Source organism: Bos indicus x Bos taurus, chromosome 8, assembly GCF_003369695.1.
Source record: "Bos indicus x Bos taurus breed Angus x Brahman F1 hybrid chromosome 8, Bos_hybrid_MaternalHap_v2.0, whole genome shotgun sequence".
In the NCBI taxonomy this organism is placed as follows: domain Eukaryota; kingdom Metazoa; phylum Chordata; class Mammalia; order Artiodactyla; family Bovidae; genus Bos; species Bos indicus x Bos taurus.
In genome coordinates, this window is record NC_040083.1 from 97,010,581 (window position 1) to 97,030,175 (window position 19,595).

Genomic DNA, 19,595 nt, shown 5'->3' on the forward strand with positions numbered 1-19,595 from the left:
CTTTCATTTTCACTATCGGGGCAATACTGTGCAAGAACAGGGCCTCATTCTCCAGGGTAGAACCTACAGACTGAATAAAAGTGTCCTGCAGGGTACTGTGTCCTCAGCAGGAAGACCAGATGGTCCAGAAATCAAGGCAGGAAAGCAGGAATGGGCCCATTTACCACTCCCAGTGACCCACTGAGGACCTTTCTGGTCCCACATCTTTGAAACCTGTGCAGTTAGAAGTCTTGGTCTTCAAATGGGGAGCACTCTGTGAGAGGACACAGCAATGGTCCCAATGAACTACAAGCTGCAGCTGCTACATGCATGCCTGCATTCTCAGTTGCCCAGTCGTGTCTGACTCTTTGTGACCCTATGGACTGTAGCCCTCCCAGCTCCTCTGTCCATGGGATTTCCCAGGTAAGAATCCTGGAGTGAATTGCCATTCCCTTCTTCTGGGGATCTTCCCAACCCAGGGATCGACCCAGGTCTCCTGCATTACAGGCAGATTCTTTACCATCTGAGTAACCAGGGAAGGCATGTGGGATCAGATGCTAACTCCAGGTAGTGCCAGGACTGAATCACACTGTAGGATGCCCAGCTGGTGTCCACAGAGAACTGGAGAATTACTCGGTGTGGAGAAAGAAAACCCACCTATTTGGTGATCACCTCAGATATGCAGATGAAACCACCCTAATGGCAGAAAGTGAAGAGGAACTAAAGATCCTCTTGATGCAAGTGAAAGAGGAGAGTGAAAAAGTTGGCTGAAAGCTCAACATTCAGAAAACTAATATCAAGGCATCTGGTCCCATCACTTCATGGCAAATAGATGGGGAAACAGTGGAAACAGTGGCTGACTTTGTTTTTTGGGGCTCCACAATCACTGCAGATGGTGATTGCAGCCATGAAATTAAAAATACTTATTCCTTGGAAGGAAAGTTATGACCGACCTAGACAGCATATTAAAAAGCAGAGACATTACTTTGCCATCAAAGGTCCATCTAGTCAAGGCTATGGTTTTTCCTGTGGTCATGTATGGATATGAGAGTTGGACTGTGAAGAAAGCTGAGCACTGAAGAATTGATGCTTTTGAACTGTGGTGCTGGAGAAGATTCTTAAGAGTCCCTTGGACTGCAAGGAGATCCAACCAGTCCATCCTAAAGGAGATCAGTCCTGGGCGTTCATTGGAAGGACTGATGTTGAAGCTGAAACTCCAATACTCTGGCCACCTGATGTGAAGAGCTGACTCATTTGAAAAGACCCTGATGCTGGGAAAGATTGAGGGCAGGAGGAGAAGGGGATGACAGAGGATGAGACAGTTGGATGGCATCACTGACTCAATGGACATGGGTTTGGGTGGACTCCAGGAGCTGGAGAGGAACAGGGAGGCCTGGCGTGCTGTGGTTCATGGGGTCACAAAAAGTCGGACACAACTGAGCAACTGAACTAACTAATAATAATTTGGTGATCAGAAGTAAATATTAAAAGTAGTAATAGAGCAGTGAGTAGAGGAGACACAAGAAGAGTTTTTCCTATTCTGTTCCTGTCCTTATAAGAAGAGACAGAGGAACAGACATACAAGAGGAGAACATCAGATGATGATGGAGGCAGAGATCAAGGTGGTACAGGAAGCCACAGAATGCCAATGATTGCCAGCAAGCCACCAGAAGGCAGGAAGAGGCCACGAAGAATCCGTGTGTCAGGTATCAGAGACAGCATTGCCTTACCAACATCTTAATTTTGAACTTCTAACCCCCAAAACTGTGAGACAATAACTTTTTGTTGTTTTAAGCCACTCGGTTCGTGGTACTTTGTTTTAGCAGTCCTATGAAACTGACAAGGTGTAATCCAGGGAGAGTCAATAAAGGGACTCTTCACAATGATGTAGGGAAGTGTATAGGCGCACTGCAAGGACGGGACAGCACCCTGCAGTGAGAAGCAGGGCCCTCTAGGGAGCACTCACCAGACCTGGAAGGACAGAGTCACATGGAAGGCCATACAGAAGCAATGATCCTGTATCCAGAGCACTGCCAAGTGCACACCTAATTCACTCTCCTCCCTCAGTCCTCTCCTGCTAGGACTCCCTGAGAAGCCAGCTGTGGAAACCCATACAGGGTAGTCTTCTTGGGACCGACTGCAGGGTGAAGAAGGGGTAAGAAAGAAGATGGGGAAGGGGGACTTCCCTGGCAGCCCAGTGGTTAAGAATCTGCCTTGCAATGCAGGAGGGCTTCCCAAGTGGTTCAGATGATAAAGAATCTGTCTGCAATGTGGGAGGCCTGGGTTCAATCCCTGGGTCAGGAAGATCCCCTGGAGAAGGAAATGGCATCCCATTCCAGTATTCTTGCCTAGAGAATTCCATGGATAGAAGAGCCTGCTGCGGCTGCTGCTAAGTCGTTTCAGTCGTGTCCGACTCTGTACGACCCCACAGACGGCAGCCCACCAGGCTCCCCCGTCCCTGGGATTCTCCAGGCGAGTACTGGAGTGGGGTGCCATTGCCTTCTCCGATAGAAGAGCCTAGGGGACTATATAGTCCATGGGGTCGCAAGGAGTCGGACACGACTGAGCCACTAACACTGACGCTGACTGACTTGCAATGCAGGGGCCGTGGGCCTGACCCCTGGTTGGGGAACTACGATCCCGCGTGCCGCAACTAAGGCTTCGTGCTGCAACTTCTGAGTCCACCAGCTACAACTAGACAGTCCTTGTGCCACAGTGAAAGAGCCTGCATGAGGAAATGAAGATCCTGCGCGCTGCAGCTAAGACCTGATGCAGCCGAAAAAATCGTTTTTAAAAAGAAGGTGAGGGAGGGGGATGAAAAATAGCTGGCACATTCTCTGTAGCAAGTGTATCTTTTTTTAGCACTATTGATCTTCTTCATGTTCTTTAAAAAAAGTAGTATTTATCAGTACCCCCATCTGTTATAATTTTGATTTTTAGTTTATTATCTATTATTCCACTAAAATACAAACTCCATGAGGGCAGGGACTTTGCTCCCTATTGTATCCTCAGCACCTAGAACAGCTTCTGGCATGGAGAAAGTCTCAAGAATTACTTGATGAGTGAATGAATGGCTTGGACTCTGGCATTTTCTACCCCAGTATTTTCTAACTCAGTAGCTGTTGCATCTCTGCTTGCTCATCTTCTTCCCTGAAATCATTTGACCAACTTCCAAAAATACAAGTAAAATTCCCTGGCTTGTTATCAAGTATTTGGAAGTAATGACTCCCTTCCATCTTTATATTTTGGCTCAACAGCTACTGAAGAAGCTCAAGGCCTATCCTACAAGGCTTTGCTCATAAGCACCCTCACCTTGGTGGCCTTTGCACTGGTGAGTTGGAGGGGGTCCCATCATCTGTTACGTGAACTGTGGGACTCTAGGCAAACACACCTGTATCAGACACGGAGGCATACAGCCTGCCCAACTTGTACTATTTAGCCAAGATAATAAAAAATAATAACAATTTCAGGTAGAGCCATGAAAAAATTTAAACAAGGGTCCTATTGTAGATGGAATTTGACTGTGTGGATCACAAGGAACTGTGGGAAATTCTTCAAGAGATGGGAATACCAGACCATCTCACCTGCCTCCTGAGAAATCTGCATGCAGGTCAAGAAGCAAGTTAGAACCAGACACAGAACAATGGACTGGTTCCAAATTGGGAAACAAGTATGTCAACGCTGTATATTGTCACCCTGCTTATTTAACTTATATGCAGAGCACATTGTGTGAAACAATGTGAAACAATGTTGGGCTGGATGAAGCTCAAGCTGGAATCAAGATTGCCAGGAGAAATATCAGTAACCTCAGATATGCAGATGACACCACCGTTATGGCAGAAAGCAAAGGAGAACTAAAGAGCCATTTGATGAAAGTGAAAGAAGAGAATGAAAAAGCTGGCTTAAAAGTTAACATTCAGAAAACTAAGATCAGGGCATCTGGTCCCATCACTTCATGGGAAATAGATGGGGAAACAATGGAAACAGTGACTTTATTTTTTTGGGCTCCAAAATCACTGCAGATGGTGACTGCAGCCATGAAATTAAAAGATACTTGCTCCTTGGAAGAAAAGCTACAACAAACCTGGACAGCATATTAAAAAGCAGAGACATCACTTTGCCGACAAAGGTCCATCTAGTCAAAGCTATGGTTTTTCCAGTACTCATGTACGGATGTGAGAGTTGGACTATAAAGAAAGCTGGACGCCAAAGAACTAATGCTTTTGAACTGTGGTATTGAAGAAGACTCTTGAGAGTCCCTTGGACTGCAAGATCAAACCAGTCCATCCTAAAGGAAATCAGTCCTGAATAGTCATTAGAGGGACTGATGCTGAAGCTGAAAATCCAATACTTTGGTCACCTGATACAAAGAACTGACTCACTGGAAAAGACTGATGCTGGGAAAGATTGAAGGCAGGAGGAGAAGGGGACGACAGAGGATGAGATGCTTGGATGGCATCACTGACTCAATGGACATGAGTTTGAGCAAGCTCTGGGAGTTGGTGATGGACAAGGAAGCTGCAGTCCCTGGGGTTGCCCAGAGTCGGACATGAATGAGTGGTTGAACTGAACTGAATTATAGATGGGCTTCCCCGGTGGCCCTAGTGATAAACAAACCACCTGCCAATACAGAATACATAAGAGACACAGGGTTGATCTCTGGGTTGGGAAGATCCCCTAGATGATGGCATGGCAACCCACTCCAGTATTCTTTCCTGGAGAGTCCCATGGACAGAGAAGCCTGGCAGGCTATAGTCCATAGGGTAGCACAGAGTCGGACATGGCTGAAGTGACTTCACACACACGCACTCCTGCTGCAGATATCACATAGTTTGGTGGGGCTCAGATATGAGGTTCCATGGAAAGTGCCTCGAATGGTGCCTTGCCTAAAGGGTTAATGTATGTTTATTATATATTATTAAAGTTGCTGGAGAAATCTGAGAAAGTAAATTATGACTTGGGCCTGAATGATGAAAAGTTGGTCATTCAAAGATCTGGGAAGAGAATTTCAAGCTGAAATAAACTCAAATGCAAAGGCCAAGAGATTAGTACCAGCCTGGCCTGTTCGGGGTATGAAAGAAAGGTGGTGCAGAGGGATGATGATGAATGAGAGGGAGAAGGGAAGAGATAAGGCCAGAGAGTTTGGCAGATCATGTGAGCTCCCCAAGGTCAGGTCAGTTAAGTTCAGTTGCTCAGTCCTGTCCGACTCTTTGCGACCCCAGGGACTGCAGCACACCACACTTCCGTGTCCATCACCGACTTCCAGAGCTTGCTCAAACTCATCTCCATTGAGTCAATGATGCCATCCAACCATCTCATCCTCTGTCGTCCCCTTCTCCTCCTGCCTTCAATCTTTCCCAGCATCAGGGTCTTTTCTAATGAGTCAGTTCTTTGTATCAGGTGACCAAAGTATTGGAGCTTCAACTTCAGCATCAGTCCTTCCAATGAATATTCAGGGTTGATTTCCTTTAGGATTGACTGGACTTGATTTCCTTGCAGTCCAAGAGAGTCTCAAGAGTCTTCTCCAACACCACAGTTCAAAAGCATCAATTCTTTGGGGCTCAGCTTTCTTTATAGTCCAACTCTCACATCCATACATGACTACTGGAAAAACCATAGCCTCGACTAGACAGAACTTTGTTGGAAAAGTAACGTCTCTGCTTTTTAATATGCTGTCTAGGTTGGTCATAACTTTTCTCCCAGGGAGTAAGTGTCTTTTAATTTCATGGTTGTAGTCACTAACTGCAGTGATTTTGGAGCCCCCCAAAATAAAGTCTGCCACTGTTTCCACTGTTTCTCCATCTATTTGCCATGAAGTGTTGGCACCAGATGCCATGATCTTTGTTTTCTGAATGTTGAGCTTTAGGCCAACTTTTCCACTCTCCTCTTTCACTTTCATCAAATGGCTCTTTAGTTCTTCTTCACCTTCTGCCATGAGGGTGGTGTCATCTGCATATCTGAGGTTATTGATATTTCTCCCGGCAATCTTGATTCCAGCTTATGCTTCATCCAGCCCAGCGTTTCTCATGATGTAGTCTGCATACACGTTAAATAAGTAGGGTGACAATATACAGCCTTGACATACTCCTTTTCCTATTTGGAACCAGTCTGTTGTTCCATGTCCAGTTCTAACTATTGCTTCCTGACCTGCATACAGATTTCTCAAGAGGCAGGTCAGGTGGTCTAGTATTCCCATCTCTTGAAGAATTTTCCACAGTTTATTGTGATCCACACAGTCAAAGGCTTTGGCATAGTCAATACAGCAAAAATAGATGTTTTTCTGGAACTCTCTTGCTTTTTTGATGATCCAACAGATGTTGGCAATTTGATCTCTGGTCCTCTGCCTTTTCTAAAACCAGCTTGAACATCTGGAAGTTCATGGTTCACGTATTGCCGAAGACTGGTTTGGAGAATTTTGAGCATTACTTTACTAGCATGTGAGATGAGTGCAATTCTGTGGTAGTTTGAGCATTCTTTAGCATTGCCTTTCTTTGGGATTGGAATGAAAACTGACCTTTTCCAGTCCTGTGGCCACTGCTGAGTTTTCCAAATTTGCTGGCATATTGAGTGCAGCACTTTCACAGCATCATCTTTTAGGCTTTGAAAGAGCTCAGCTGGAATTCCATCACTTCCACTAGCTTTGTTCATAGTGATGCTTCCTAAGGCCCACTTGACTTCACATTCCAGGATGTCTGGCTCTAGGTCAGTGATCACACCATCGTGATTATCTTGATCGTGAAGATCTTTTTTGTACAGTTCTTCTGTGTATTCTTGCCACCTCCTATTAATATCCTCTGCTTCTGTTAGGTCCATAGCATTTCTGTCCTTTCCTGAGCCCATCTTTGCATGAAATGTTCAAGGTCAGGTAAATTTGCAAGGTCAGGTGAGGAGTTTGAATTTTATTCTCAAGTATAATTAGGTATTAAGAATAGATGTGACATGATTTGTATCTGAAAAAGACCACTCTGACTGCTGAGGAGGTTGAAAAAGAGTAGAAGCGGAGAGACCACTTTGGAGGCAGGTGAAAGATGTTGAAAAGACCCTGATGCTGGGAAAGGTTGAGAGCAGGAGGAGAAGAGGATGGCAGAGGATGAGGTGGTTGGATGGCATGAGTTTGAGCAAGCTCCAGGAGTTGGTGCTGGACAGGGAAGCCTGGCACGCTGCAGTCCCTGGGGTCACAAAGAGTAGGTCATGACTCTTGGAAAGATGAGCTGAAATGAAAGATATTGATGGACTAGCCTAGGGTTTTAGAAGTCGAAATGGTGAGAAATGGCTGACTTGGGGATATAACTTGGAGAATAAAGTTGATAGGACTTGATAATGGATTAGATGTGGTGGCTGGTGCGGGGAAGAAGAGAGGGAAGAGACTTATCAGGCATGATGACTAGATTTTTGGTCTGAGCATGTGGGTAGATGGCAGTGCCATGAACTATGATGGGGGGAAACTGGGAGAACAGGATTCAGGGGGAAGGGAGGCCCAGAGGGGGTCAATGGTTCTGTTTGGCCACGTTAAGTATCAGAGGCTAATTATATTTCAAGTCAAGATATTGTGTTGGGACTTCCCTGGTGGTCCAGTGGTTAAGAATCTGCCTTCCAAATGAGGGGGCGAGTTGGATCTCTGATCTGGGAAACTTAGATCCCACATGCTACAGGGCAACTAAGCCTATGCACTGCAAGGAAAGATCCCATGTGCCGCAGCTAAGACCCAGCACAGCTAAATACATAAATATTTTTTAAAAAGATACTGTGCAGGCAATCAGCTAACGATAGCTCAGGGGGAAAGTCCAGGAGAGAGGTATTTCAAAACAAAGAGTAAGATGAGATCACCTGGTGACTAACAATAGATATAGGGAAATACAGAGGGTGGAGGGTTAGATGCTGAATTACAATACAGGGAGACATGTGGTCTGAAATGGACAACAGGAGGTTAGTGGAGAGGGAGGTTGGTCAAGCAAAGTTCCATGGAAGAATTAGATCTGAGCTCCTAGAATCCACAGAAAACCAAGCAGTGACATTTTATCAGTGAGGATGCTGGTACAGTGGGGGTAATTTGCAATTAGTCACACAGCTAGTGACCTAACTGTAATTTTGCATTTGAATTACTTTAAGTTAAACGTGCAGCCGAACCCAAGGCTCCCGCATTGCGGGCGGTTTCTTTACCAGCTGAGCCAGAAGGGAAGCCCAAGAATACTGGAGTGGGTAGCCTATCCCTTCTCCAGGGGATCTTCCCGACCCAGGAATCGAACCCTGGCCTCCCGCATTCCGGGCGGATTCTTTACCGCTAAGTCAGCTGCTAAGTCACTTCAGTAGTGTCCGACTCTGTTCAACCCCATGGATGGCAGCTCACCAGGCTCCGCCGTCCCTGGGATTCTCCAGGCAAGAACACTGGAGTGGGTTGCCATTTCCTTCTCCAATGCATGAAAGTGGAAAGTGAAAGTGAAGTCGCTCAGTCATGTCTGACTCTTCGCGACCCCATGGACTGCAGCCTGCCAGGCTCCTCCATCCATGGGATTTTCCAGGCAAGAGTACTGGAGTGGGGTGCCATTGAGCTATCAGGGAAGCCCCTAAATGTGCAGCAGGATACGTAATTAAGAGAGAGGAATGCCAGGCACCTAGGAGCATGGACTTTGGAGTCATTCTGCTTAGATTCAGATTCTGGACCTGCCACTTAGCAGGTGGGTGACTCCAGGTACCTAACTCATCATCTCTATACTTCAGTTTTCTTATCTGAATTGGGCGTACTACAAACAGCTATGTACTTATGGGCTACTAACTCTGTGCGTTCCTGGTACAAAGATTTTACATACATTATTCAACACTCCCCTCCAATAATCAATGAAGTTGAGTGCTATTATTATCCCCATTTTACTGATGAGAAACCGAGCGCATTCATGGATTCCAAAAATATTTACTATGCCTGCGTTACACGCCAGGCTTGTTTCTTCGTGCTAGGGGTGCATCACGCAACACAACAAAATCTTTGCCTTTGTGCAGCTTGCCTGTGATTTACTGAAGGGAGAAAGATGATAAACCCAATACATATGTATTAATGGGACGACAGAGGATGAGATGGTTGGATGGCATCACCGACCCGATAGACTTTAGTTTGAGTAAGCTCCGGGAGTTGGTGATGGACAGGGAAGCCCGGCGTGCTGCAGTCCATGGGGTCGCAGAGAGTCGGACACGACTGAGCGACTGAACTGAAGTGCTATAGAAGACACAGCAGGGTAACGGAACTCGGGAAGTTGCCGTTTTAAGTCGGGTATCCAGAGTCGATCTCCCTGAGAAGGCGACATCTGAGCAAAGATTGGAAGTGAGAAGTCGAGCCACCCAGGTATCGAGGAAAAGACTCAGAGCGGAAACAGCAAGGGTGAAGGTAGACTCTCAGGTTGAGAGCATTTGCTGAACATCCACCAACAACGTCTAGTGCAAGCCGAGAGAATAAGATGTAAGAGGTAGGGGCTGTGTATCCAGCTCTAGGAACTTTGACTTTTACTCATGAGACGAGGTGCCATTGGACAGATCTGCCTGGGGAAGTGATATAACTTGATCTTATATTTAGGCGCAAGGTCCATTAACGTGGTCTGGCGCTGAAGTCAGTGATCTCAGGGTAAATGAATCCCAGCATAAGGGTTCAGCCACATAGAAAGCGCCCTGCAAGCGCTGGCCCACTACGCTGGTTGCCCGCGACCCTTTCACTTAAACCTCGCCCCGACCTTCCACCCTCTAGTTCCCTAGTTCCAAGGCTCGCCAGCCACTCTGTCGTGTCTCCACGTAGCGCTTCCCAGGCTACGGATTGCGCAACTCAGGCAACCGGGCGGAGTCTGCACGTAGGCGGAGCGACAGCGGGCGGGAGAAGGCCCCAGAAACAGACGAGACGAGGAAGCCCTGAGCGCCCCCACAACAAGACGCCCACTGACTGCGCCTGCGCACGCGCCATCCAGGCGGCCGGCATTCCAGAGCGGCAATCCACCCCGCCCCAATTCCGGGGCGGAGTTCTTGGCTGCGCCTGCGCACAGCCTCGCCGCACCCTACGCCTGCGCGCTCCGCCAGCCCGGCCCCATCCCCCAGGTTTTTAGGGTGGTGGGGGGAGGGCGCGTCTCGGCGAGTCACGATGATGGCGGCCACCAGCCTGTGGTGAGCTAGCGGATTCTCTGCTGCTTTCGCAGAGCCCCTCGCCCTTCCGACAGACCCACTGGCTGGTAACCGGGCGCGTGAGGAAGCACGGTGGCCCGAGCTCGCGAGGAAGGCCGCAGTCGCGGAGGCAGCGGCGCGGCCGGGGGCCAGGGCTGGGGGAGAGGCCGCTCTGCAGGGCGAATGTGACAAGCCCCCACCCCCACCACCTTCCTCCCGAGTGCGCGAGGAGCGCGGGCGACCCCGGGGCCCCGCCAGGCCACAGACCCCGCCCAGCGGCCAGCACCCGGAGCAGGCCCGGCAGCGGAGCTGCGCGACGGCACCATGCTGGTCACCCTGAAGACCCTCCAGCAGCAGACCTTCAAGATCGACATCGACCCCGACGAGACGGTGAGTGCGGCGGGGCGCGCTGGGCCCGGCCCGGAGCGGGGGCGGTCCGCGCGAGGGGCCGGGAAGGCCTGGGCTGGGGATGGCGCGGCGGGACCGCGTGCGGGGCCTCGACCTCAGCTTCGAGCGGAGCTTGAGCAGGTAGAGCCGCGGTGCACCCGAGAGGGCATGGCGAGCGGAGGGTCTAGGGACCCGGGCGCTTATGAGGCCTGCGGGCTCCGGGCGCGGGTAGGGCCAGGGACCTGGCAGCGTGCGGCCCAACGAACCTTCAGAGTGGGCTGTGAGTTTTGTGGCAGGAGTGAGGGGAAGCAGTGGTCGGACACCGAAGTCCGGGTGGCATATGGCGTGAAGCACACGTTAGCGGGGCACCGGAGACCTCGGCCTGGGCGCTCTCGGTGGAGGGGCCAGAGGGGGAGGGGAGGTCAGGGTGGCCTGGGCGATCGAGCTGGGCTCCCGGGTGTGGGTGCACAGGTTAGGGAGGGAGAGGTAGGCGACGCCACTATACCTGCGTGGACCTGGTTAGGCGCTGAGGTCTTGGAGGTGGTAACTGGAGATAATGAGCCTTAAATAAAATGGTATCAGGTTCCGTCAGCCGCAGAGTGAGTGTGAGGGGTGGTGAAAATGCATTTTTTGCCCTCTTCGCCGCAGAATTGGTGACCCTTTTATTTGCATAAATGTTGAATCGTTTCTCTGCAGTTCTCCCGCCACCCAGCCCACACCCATACGTAGATTGCACTTGGAGGCCTTTTTGGTGGTGAAGGTTGTTGCATTAGAGCCCTTCCAATAAATCCAGGCGCAAACTTAACTCCAGATTAGCAAGTTCCCTGTGTTAGAAGCCTTGAACTTGTGGGATCGGAAGTCTGCACCCAACCCCCAAATAACAGCCTTTCAGAGGAGAAATAAAATAAAAACTCTGAATCTCTTCTGTAAACTCTTGGACGACTCGAACTTCACGTGTTAAATTCTCATGTCATCCTCTGTATTTGTGACTGCAAAAAGCCACTGTGTTGAAATCAGTACAACTTTATGCCAAGATCTAAAAATTGCCATTCAGTGTAAACTTCTTGTGTTCTGGAAGTGTGAGTCTGTACACCTTTGAGGTTGTCACAGTGTTGTATTTACAGCAGCAACTTTCTGCCCGTCTGTATTTTTCAAATAATTGATTCAATTTTGGTGGATGTCGGGGACCTTCAGTTCAGTCGCTTAGTCGTTTCCGACTCTGCGACCCTATGGACCGCAGCGTGCCAGGCCTCCCTGCATCACCAACTCCCGGAGCTTACTTACTCATGTCCGTTGAGTCGGTGATGCCATCCAACCATCTCATCCTCTGTCGTCCCCTTCTCCTTCTGCCTTCAATCTTTCCCAGGATCAGGGTCTTTTCCAGTGAGTCATTTTGCATCAGGTGGCCAAGTATTGGAGTTTCAGCTTCAGCATCAGTCCATCCACTGATATTCAGGACTGATTTCCTTTAGGATGGACTGGTTGGATCTCTTTGCAGCCCAAGGGACTCTAAAGAATCTTCTCCAATACCACACTTTAAAAGCATCAATTCTTCGGCGCTCAGCTTTCTTTATAGTCCAACTCTCACACCCATCCAGGTCTACTTGGTGTTGGTTAATTAAATAAACCTGAGCTCCCATTTGCAGCTCTAACATAATTTGCTATGTACCTGTTTTACAAAGATGTGAAGATTAAATAGTATTTAATTGGTGGTCAGTAAATGGAATTGATTATTAATCAATGGGTACCTTTGAGGGAGGAAGTTTTCTACATCTTGAATTATTTAAAAATGTAGTTCCCAAGCTTTTTGAAATTGTGGCACAAAATGATTTTAGCTCAAGGCACTTAATTATATGTGTAAATATGCTACATGATAAATTCTTAAAAGGTGCAAGAGATACCAAGTTTCAATGAGAAATTCAGTGTCCTCAAAATTGACAACACCTGTGGATCGCTGTTACTAACATCAAATTCTTCCTGAATATTCCTTTACTGCTTATTGTGTACTTATAAGTTAAAGGATGGAGGTGAAAATGCAGCTGTTTAATTAGTTTTCAGCCAAATTTTTCCATAAAATAGCTATTGACTTTAGTTTTTTGTAATGTTGGTGCTGCAGGAACTTTACCAACTGGTATTCACAATTAGTTCCAGAATTATTGAAACCTAAAGGTTTGGGGGGGGGCAGTGTTTTATATTTCTGGTTTATTGAAGATATGCAGTGACTTTCTACAGCTCCACTGAAACATTTATGTTCTACTAGATTTGTATTGCTCTTTAGGCATTTTATGCATTCATTATTGGCTCATCTTAGAGCCAATATTGTGTTTGTATAGATAATTAGCTAAGTTGCTATTTTCCAGTTTATTTATATGAATTATAAACATATACTTCTGAAGGTAGATTTTCAGAAAGCTTAGTTACAGAGTTGCTTCTTCAGTTTTTTGTTGCTGTTTGTCCAAGTATAATTGTGCTGCTGTTTATATAAATGTAAAACCTAACATTGTTAGTCTGGGACAAGAAATGAAAACATTTAATCGGGATATTCTGGAACATTTACTTTAAAATGACTTGTGGGTTTTTACTTTAATGGACTTAAATTTCAGAAATGGGGAAAACATTAGAGCTATTTTAATTGCATCTTTATAGTGATTTTTAAATTAACATTTATTTTTAATACCGTATTTGAGAGCATTCCAGTAAGAAAAGACGCAATGAAAATTATATAATTATCGGCAGACTATAAGTATCCTGTTTGTGAAAACTAGATAGCCAAGGATATTAAGAAAATAAATTTAAAATAAAGGGGAAAAAATAGGATTTTAGTGAGACTTTTAGGGAGATTCACATAAAATGAACAGATTTTGGTGTCTGAAACCTATGTGTTGGCCACTCAGAGGTTTGATTTTTTACCTAGACGTAACTAAGGAACCTTAAATTACTTAAGTAACTTGAAATGGCTGGTGTAGAAACTCTTGTGAGCTTGAGAGGAGTAGGAGCAAAAATGAGTGAAAGAGGACTGAGAGGTAAGAGGAATCATGGGAGTGATTCGTTTGCTGAACAAGTAAATGTTCAGTGAGCTTTGACTGGCAGAACCAGAGGAAGGCAAGGACACGGGAGACATGGTCTGGGGCTTTTGGGGAGACATATTTACATAGTCTTAGCTCAGTCGGTGGCTATAGCATAGGAGACGGACACAGTAGAAAAAGCAAGATTTGTTTTTAAGGTGCTCTTATTTGCTTTAGTTTTTGAATGTTGAAAGTCCTCCCCTGCCTTTTTGTTTAAAACCAGTGAAACCTTAACATTGCCATTTTGTGCCATTTATTTGACCGTTACCCTTGCACTGCCCTTAGTGTTAATCATTACAAAAATCTTTTTATTATTAGAATAATAATTCATCTCCTCTTATAAAATAACTGGGGGAAAAACAATAGTGAGTTTGAGGCGAGACATTAAGTGCACAAGCTGAAATACTACATAAGTCACAACAAAGCTATGTGTATACATTGGAAGTTTTTGATAAGATAGTTGCTAAAGTACAGTAGTTTTAATTAGTATAGACAGTGTATTTGATCTGTACAGTAATCTGCAAAGAATTATCTCACTTGGTGATACATTTGTGCTGCAAAATACTGCTTGAGTACTAGTTCTGTATATAGGATTTACTAGCCATCATTTTTTAGCACATTGTTCCCATCGTGACTAATTGTATTATAATAGAGTTGTGCTGGAGATAGTGCCTTATTATGGAAGTTTCCTAGATTATTAAAACCTTTAAGTAGTTAACGTATTAAAATACTATATCACAGAGGTAAAACTAAGGTTTCTTGGCATTTTGGTAAAACAAAATACTGGAAGTACCTGGGAAATCTGGCATGGCTTGCATCTGTACTTAGCACACAGGAAGCATTTAAGGGAGCTTTCCAGGTGGCTCAGTGGTAGAGAATCCATCTGCCAATGCAGCTGAGCTGGGTTCAGTCTCTGGGTCAGGAAGATCCCCTGGAGAAGGAAATGGCAACCCCTTTCAGTATCCTTGCCTGAGAAGTCCCATGGACAGAGGAGCCTACAGTCCATTGGGTTGCAAAGAATCGGATATGACTTAGAGACTAAACAACAGCAACAAGAGTTTGGTAAAGATCTTTTGAATGAACTAAATACATTTTTTGGTGAATTGCCAAGTCAGTGATCCCTCAGTCTTTGCATGTTAATTTATTTAGTATTGGTTGAATACTTACTAAAAATGTCAGGTTCTGCTCTCATGGTGTGTACGTTATAGTGGGATAAATCAGTTGAAAAACAAGTTTTCAAAACCAGATAATGGTAAGAGTTATGTAGAGAATTGAAATAGGGTGAGGTAATGTGATAGTGCATGACTAGGTGGCTACTTTTAAATGGACTGGTCACAGAAGACCTTTCTAAATAAGGTGACATTTAAACTGAGATCTGAATAATAAGCACTCAGAGATGGGGAGAGTGTTTTCTTTAGGGAAGGACTTTCAAGGGTGTGCATTGGGAATCAAAAAAGGCCTGTTTTGTTGTTCTAGTAGGTGAGGGGAAAGAGAGGTGAGGGATTAGAGTTAGGCAAGAGGCCAGGGCCTGTAGGGCTTTGTAATAAGCTGGAGATTTTCATTGTAAAATAGGAAGCCTTTGGGGGCTTTTAAGCAGAGCAGAAAAAATATTTCTTTTATGATTTGGAAAGGTTACTTTGCTGTCTGGAGAACAGACAGTACGAAGAGCAGTGAGGCTTGCACAACAGTTTCAGGAGTTGAAGTTTTGACTAGGGAAGTAACAGTAGAGATATAAAGAGAATTGGAGGGATTTGAGATATGGTTGGAAGGGAAGAGCTGATGATGGGTTGTAGTGGGGGAAGTTGAGAAATAAAAGATTAAGTAAAGGTTTTAGTTGTATAACTTGTGTGAACACCATGTTCTTTGCTAAGACATGGAGGGTTGAGAGAGGAGCAGGTTTAGGGATTGGGGTGGGAACTCAAAGACTTACATTTAAGACGCCTACTAAACATTTAGGTGGAAATGACAAGGAGATTTGCTATGAATTTTAATTCCAGAGGGAAATTTGGGCTGGGGTTAGAGACATGACAAGCCACATGTGTGTTTGACCTCAGTCCATGGGAATGGATGAGATCATCTTGCCTCAACCTTTTTCAGTGCCCATTCTGGACAAAATTGAGCCCAAGAGCCTAAATTACCCGTTATAGCTACTAGAGTTGAGGAGCCTTGGTGAGAATGGAATGAAACGGGGCTTAGGGCTGAAACCTGGGGTGCTGTTCATGTGAAGACTGAGTAGTGAAAAGGTCAGGCAGTCAAGGTGCAACCTTTGAAGGAGGAAGAATCCAAGAGAAGAAAAAAGTTTAAAAGATGAGGAAAGGGTCAAGTGTATCTGCTACTTGCAAAAATGTAAGATGAAAACAAGGAACATGACTTGGTTTTGGCAACTTGGAGGTCATAAGTGACCCGGGTGAGTAGTCTCCTTGAAGCGGTGGGGCCAGAAGTTAGATTTGAGTGAATTGAGGAACGCATGGGAGACACATGAAAACAATCGCAATAATTCTGAGTGTCACAGCCTGTGGTAGGCATTGTTAAAAAAAAAAAACCAGAATTGTGAAAAATATGTAATAATGTGTGTTTTAAAAAGAATTGGAGACCAGCATGATTAGTAACTTATCTGGGGTCACAGTCAATGGCCTTGGTAGTTTCACTGTCTTTGAATGATGGTCTTGTCCACAGTCTGATCTCCATTCATTAATTGCACATCCGGTGACCTTTCCTTCTACTTAACTCATTTATTCAGACCCAGGAGTGGTAACTAGCTCTTATCATGGCAAGTAACTGGAGCTCTTCCTCTTGTCCACAGTAATCTGTTTTTGGTACCTCACTTTAACGTTCCTCTGTTTCCAGTTCTTAGGAGACTTACAATCCATTTTATCCATACTGCTTTTCTCTGGCCCTCTCCTCGTGTTACTGCTTCCACTTCTGCCCAGCTAAAATAGAGCCAGTGGTTATAATCACTCCCTTGCAAGGGTCAGGTGTGGCATGTCTCTTGAGCCAGGCCGCCTAACTTTCAGTCCTGGCTGTAGCACTTGCCACGTGATGTGACCTTTGGCAAGTTACCCAGTTTTGTGCCTGTTTCCTCATCAGTAAAGTTAAGAATACAGCCACAGAAATACTGCCGTCTCAGGATCGTTTTGAAGGTTATGTGAGTTTGAGAAAATACACAGTATGTTTGGTGACAGTGCTTAACAACATGGTCCCACTCTCACTCCACCTGACAGCCTCTATTGATTGTGGAGATAGCTTTGTATTGTGGATAGTGCTATCTAAGGCCAGTTCCTTCACTTTCCCACGACATCCTAAACTCTCATTTATAAAGGACGTCACTCCATTGGGTCTCCTTTTCTTCATCATTGATTTTTCCATTTCTAGAGTTATCTAAACACTGTCCTTGTTTTAATAAAACCCTCCCTTGTCTCCACATTTGTCTACAGTTCCGTTTCCCCCTCTTCCTTACAGCAGAACTTAAGGGTAGCTCTTGAATCTGTTTGCCTTTTTTTTTTTTTTTTAACATCTTGCTCTTTCAAATACATCATACTGTTCCCAAGCTAGAGGGAGCCTTTCCCCACTTTGTAGTTGCCTTGTGTCTTTGAGTGTGGCATACTTAAATCTGTTTTCTCATGGGTAAAATGGGAGTAATAGTGATTTACCTTCCTCATAGAGTTGGTGTGAAAATCAGATGAGATCATGGATCTGAAAATTTGGGTAAATTGTGAAATCAGAAATCTATGCAATTTTTAGAAAAACAAATCCTGTTTTTTTATCAGTTTTCCATTCATTGTGATCTGTGTTTTCACTGTCCTTTTTGAACATGGTTTGTGTGAGATATCTTTATTTTCTCAGCTTGATGTAGTCAGCAACTTCAGTGTTGAGAGAAGTATTCTGTCATTTTAGTCCTGGAAATTGAGATTATTTGATAGATAGTATATAAAATTTCTTTTGCTTTTGGAAAGAAATGTTATAAATTTAAACTTGGTATAGAACAGTGAATCCTGCTGAAGGACATCACACGTCTGTTCCCTATAAGTTTGGATAAATACATTCCTTGTATTTGGCTCTCTGACAGCTAATTTTATAGGGGGATGAACTTTATAAACCCTTTAACATATATACCTATTCCAGCAGAGGAAGTAGACCAGCTACAAATGACTAATATGTATGCATAGGTCTTCGATGCTTGAGCAGGTGGATAACAGTTGTTGTCTCTCCCTCTGTCCTGTCCTCTGCATGTCTGGTTGTATTAGGTGGGTGGCTTTATTTGTCGTGTATTAGATCCGTTCTCTGCCTGTATAGGGACTTTAAAATTTACAAGTAACTTGGGAATTTCTGCTTTACTGTCTTCAAAGTCTGTGTCCGTTTTGATCTTGATGAGACCATACTGTTAGGAATGTATTTATAATATTGTAGAATAGATTAAACTGGCATAAATAGATGGGCTTTTTTTATTTAAAAAAAAAGACAAAAAGAAAAGAAATTGGTAGCTGCTGTTGGTTACCAGGGGCTTCCCTGGTGGCTCTGACAGTAAAAAGTCTGCCTGCAACGCTGGAGACGCAGACTGGGAAGATTCCCCTGGAGAAGGGAATGGCTGCCCGCTGCAGGATTCTTGCTGGAGAATTCCACGGACAGAGGAGCCTGGAGGGCTGTAATCCAACAGCTCTCGGTTGTAGAGTTGAACACAACTGAGCGACTAACACTTTGAGTACTTTGGCTTTAGGAGCCTGATTATCATAGTTTCTGTTGGGGGAGAATGGATTATGAATTTCAAATTATACTTAAAATAGTAACTTTTAGATCGTAACCCTAATTTGAAAATTATTTTTTCAGTTAAAAAAAAAAAAGATTGTACCACATTTTTTCTTTCCTTTGGTCCAGTGGGAAGAAGTTTCCTGCTGCATTAATGTCAGTTGACATCTTCATAATCAGTTCTGTTTTTAGAATTACCTGAAACCCGCTTTGTGGGAAGGATTCAGGAAATACTCTCGGGTGCCTGCACTAGTCTCCCAAATGGAAGGATACCGCCCAGGGAACCAAAAAGGAAAAGTTTTGCCCATAAACTGTATGGAATCCTTTTGTAAACAGATTTTGCTTTAGGTCTCTGTTTCCTTTTGCTAATGGGGGCTTCACTGGTGGCTCAGATGGTAAAGAATCTGCCTGCAATGTGGGAGACCCAGGTTCGATCCCCAGATTGGGAAGATACCCTGGAGAAGGGAATGGCAACCCATTCCAGTACTCTTTTCTGAGAATTCCATGGACAGAGGAGCCTGGCAGGCTACAGTTCATGGGGTTGCAAAGAGTCAGACTTGACTAAGTGACTAACACATACATAATGGTTAATGGCTAAAACTTACTTGCTGTTACTAATTTTTTAATTTGCTAGGCTATGTAGTGTTCGAACTATCCAGAATTTTCAGCTTTAATGAGATCTCATAAATTGCAGTGTATTCTTGTATAATATTATATAATATTAGTAATGGTTGGAAGAGGGTACCATGAGGTGTTTTTTCTTTTAAACTACTTACATTTCCCCTCATTACTAAAAACAATCGAGACTTGTTATAGTAAGTAAAGTGTATAAAGAGCAAAAGGCTTTAGGCCCCTGGTCTAAGTAACCATTGTTGAATTCTGTATATGCTGCTTGTCTTTTTTTTTTTTTTTTCAGAAAAATGTGTGCATATAATACATAAAAACAACAACACTATGTATTTAAAAATCCATTGCTTTTGTCCTTAAGGTGAAGGTGAAGACGCTCAGTCGTGTCTGACTCTCTGCGACCCTGTGGACTGTAGCCTACAAGGCTTCTCCGTCCATGGGATTCTCAAGGCAAGAATACTGGAGTGGTTTACCATTAACTTCTCCAGGGGATCTTCCCTACCCAGGGATCGAACCCGGGTCTCCTGCATTGGAGGCAGACGCTTTAACCTCTGAGCCACCAGAGGAGCCCTTTGTCCTTAAAGATAATTGTAAATATTTCTTCCAGTCATTTTAATGTACATGCATTCTGTTAATTTCTTTATATAGTCACTGTTCTTA

At 44.8% G+C, this 19,595-nt stretch overlaps 1 protein-coding gene across 1 annotated transcript in view; it reads left to right on the forward strand.

Annotated features, from left to right (window-relative positions):
* Positions 1-10,034: 10,034 nt before the first annotated feature.
* RAD23B (RAD23 homolog B, nucleotide excision repair protein) overlaps positions 10,035-19,595 on the forward strand; it is a 45,421-nt gene continuing 35,860 nt past the window's right edge. The window contains exon 1 of the mRNA XM_027550450.1: positions 10,035-10,503. Coding sequence (XP_027406251.1) covers positions 10,438-10,503 — 66 coding nt within the window. The 5' untranslated portion in view covers positions 10,035-10,437. The remainder of the gene's footprint in view (positions 10,504-19,595) is intronic.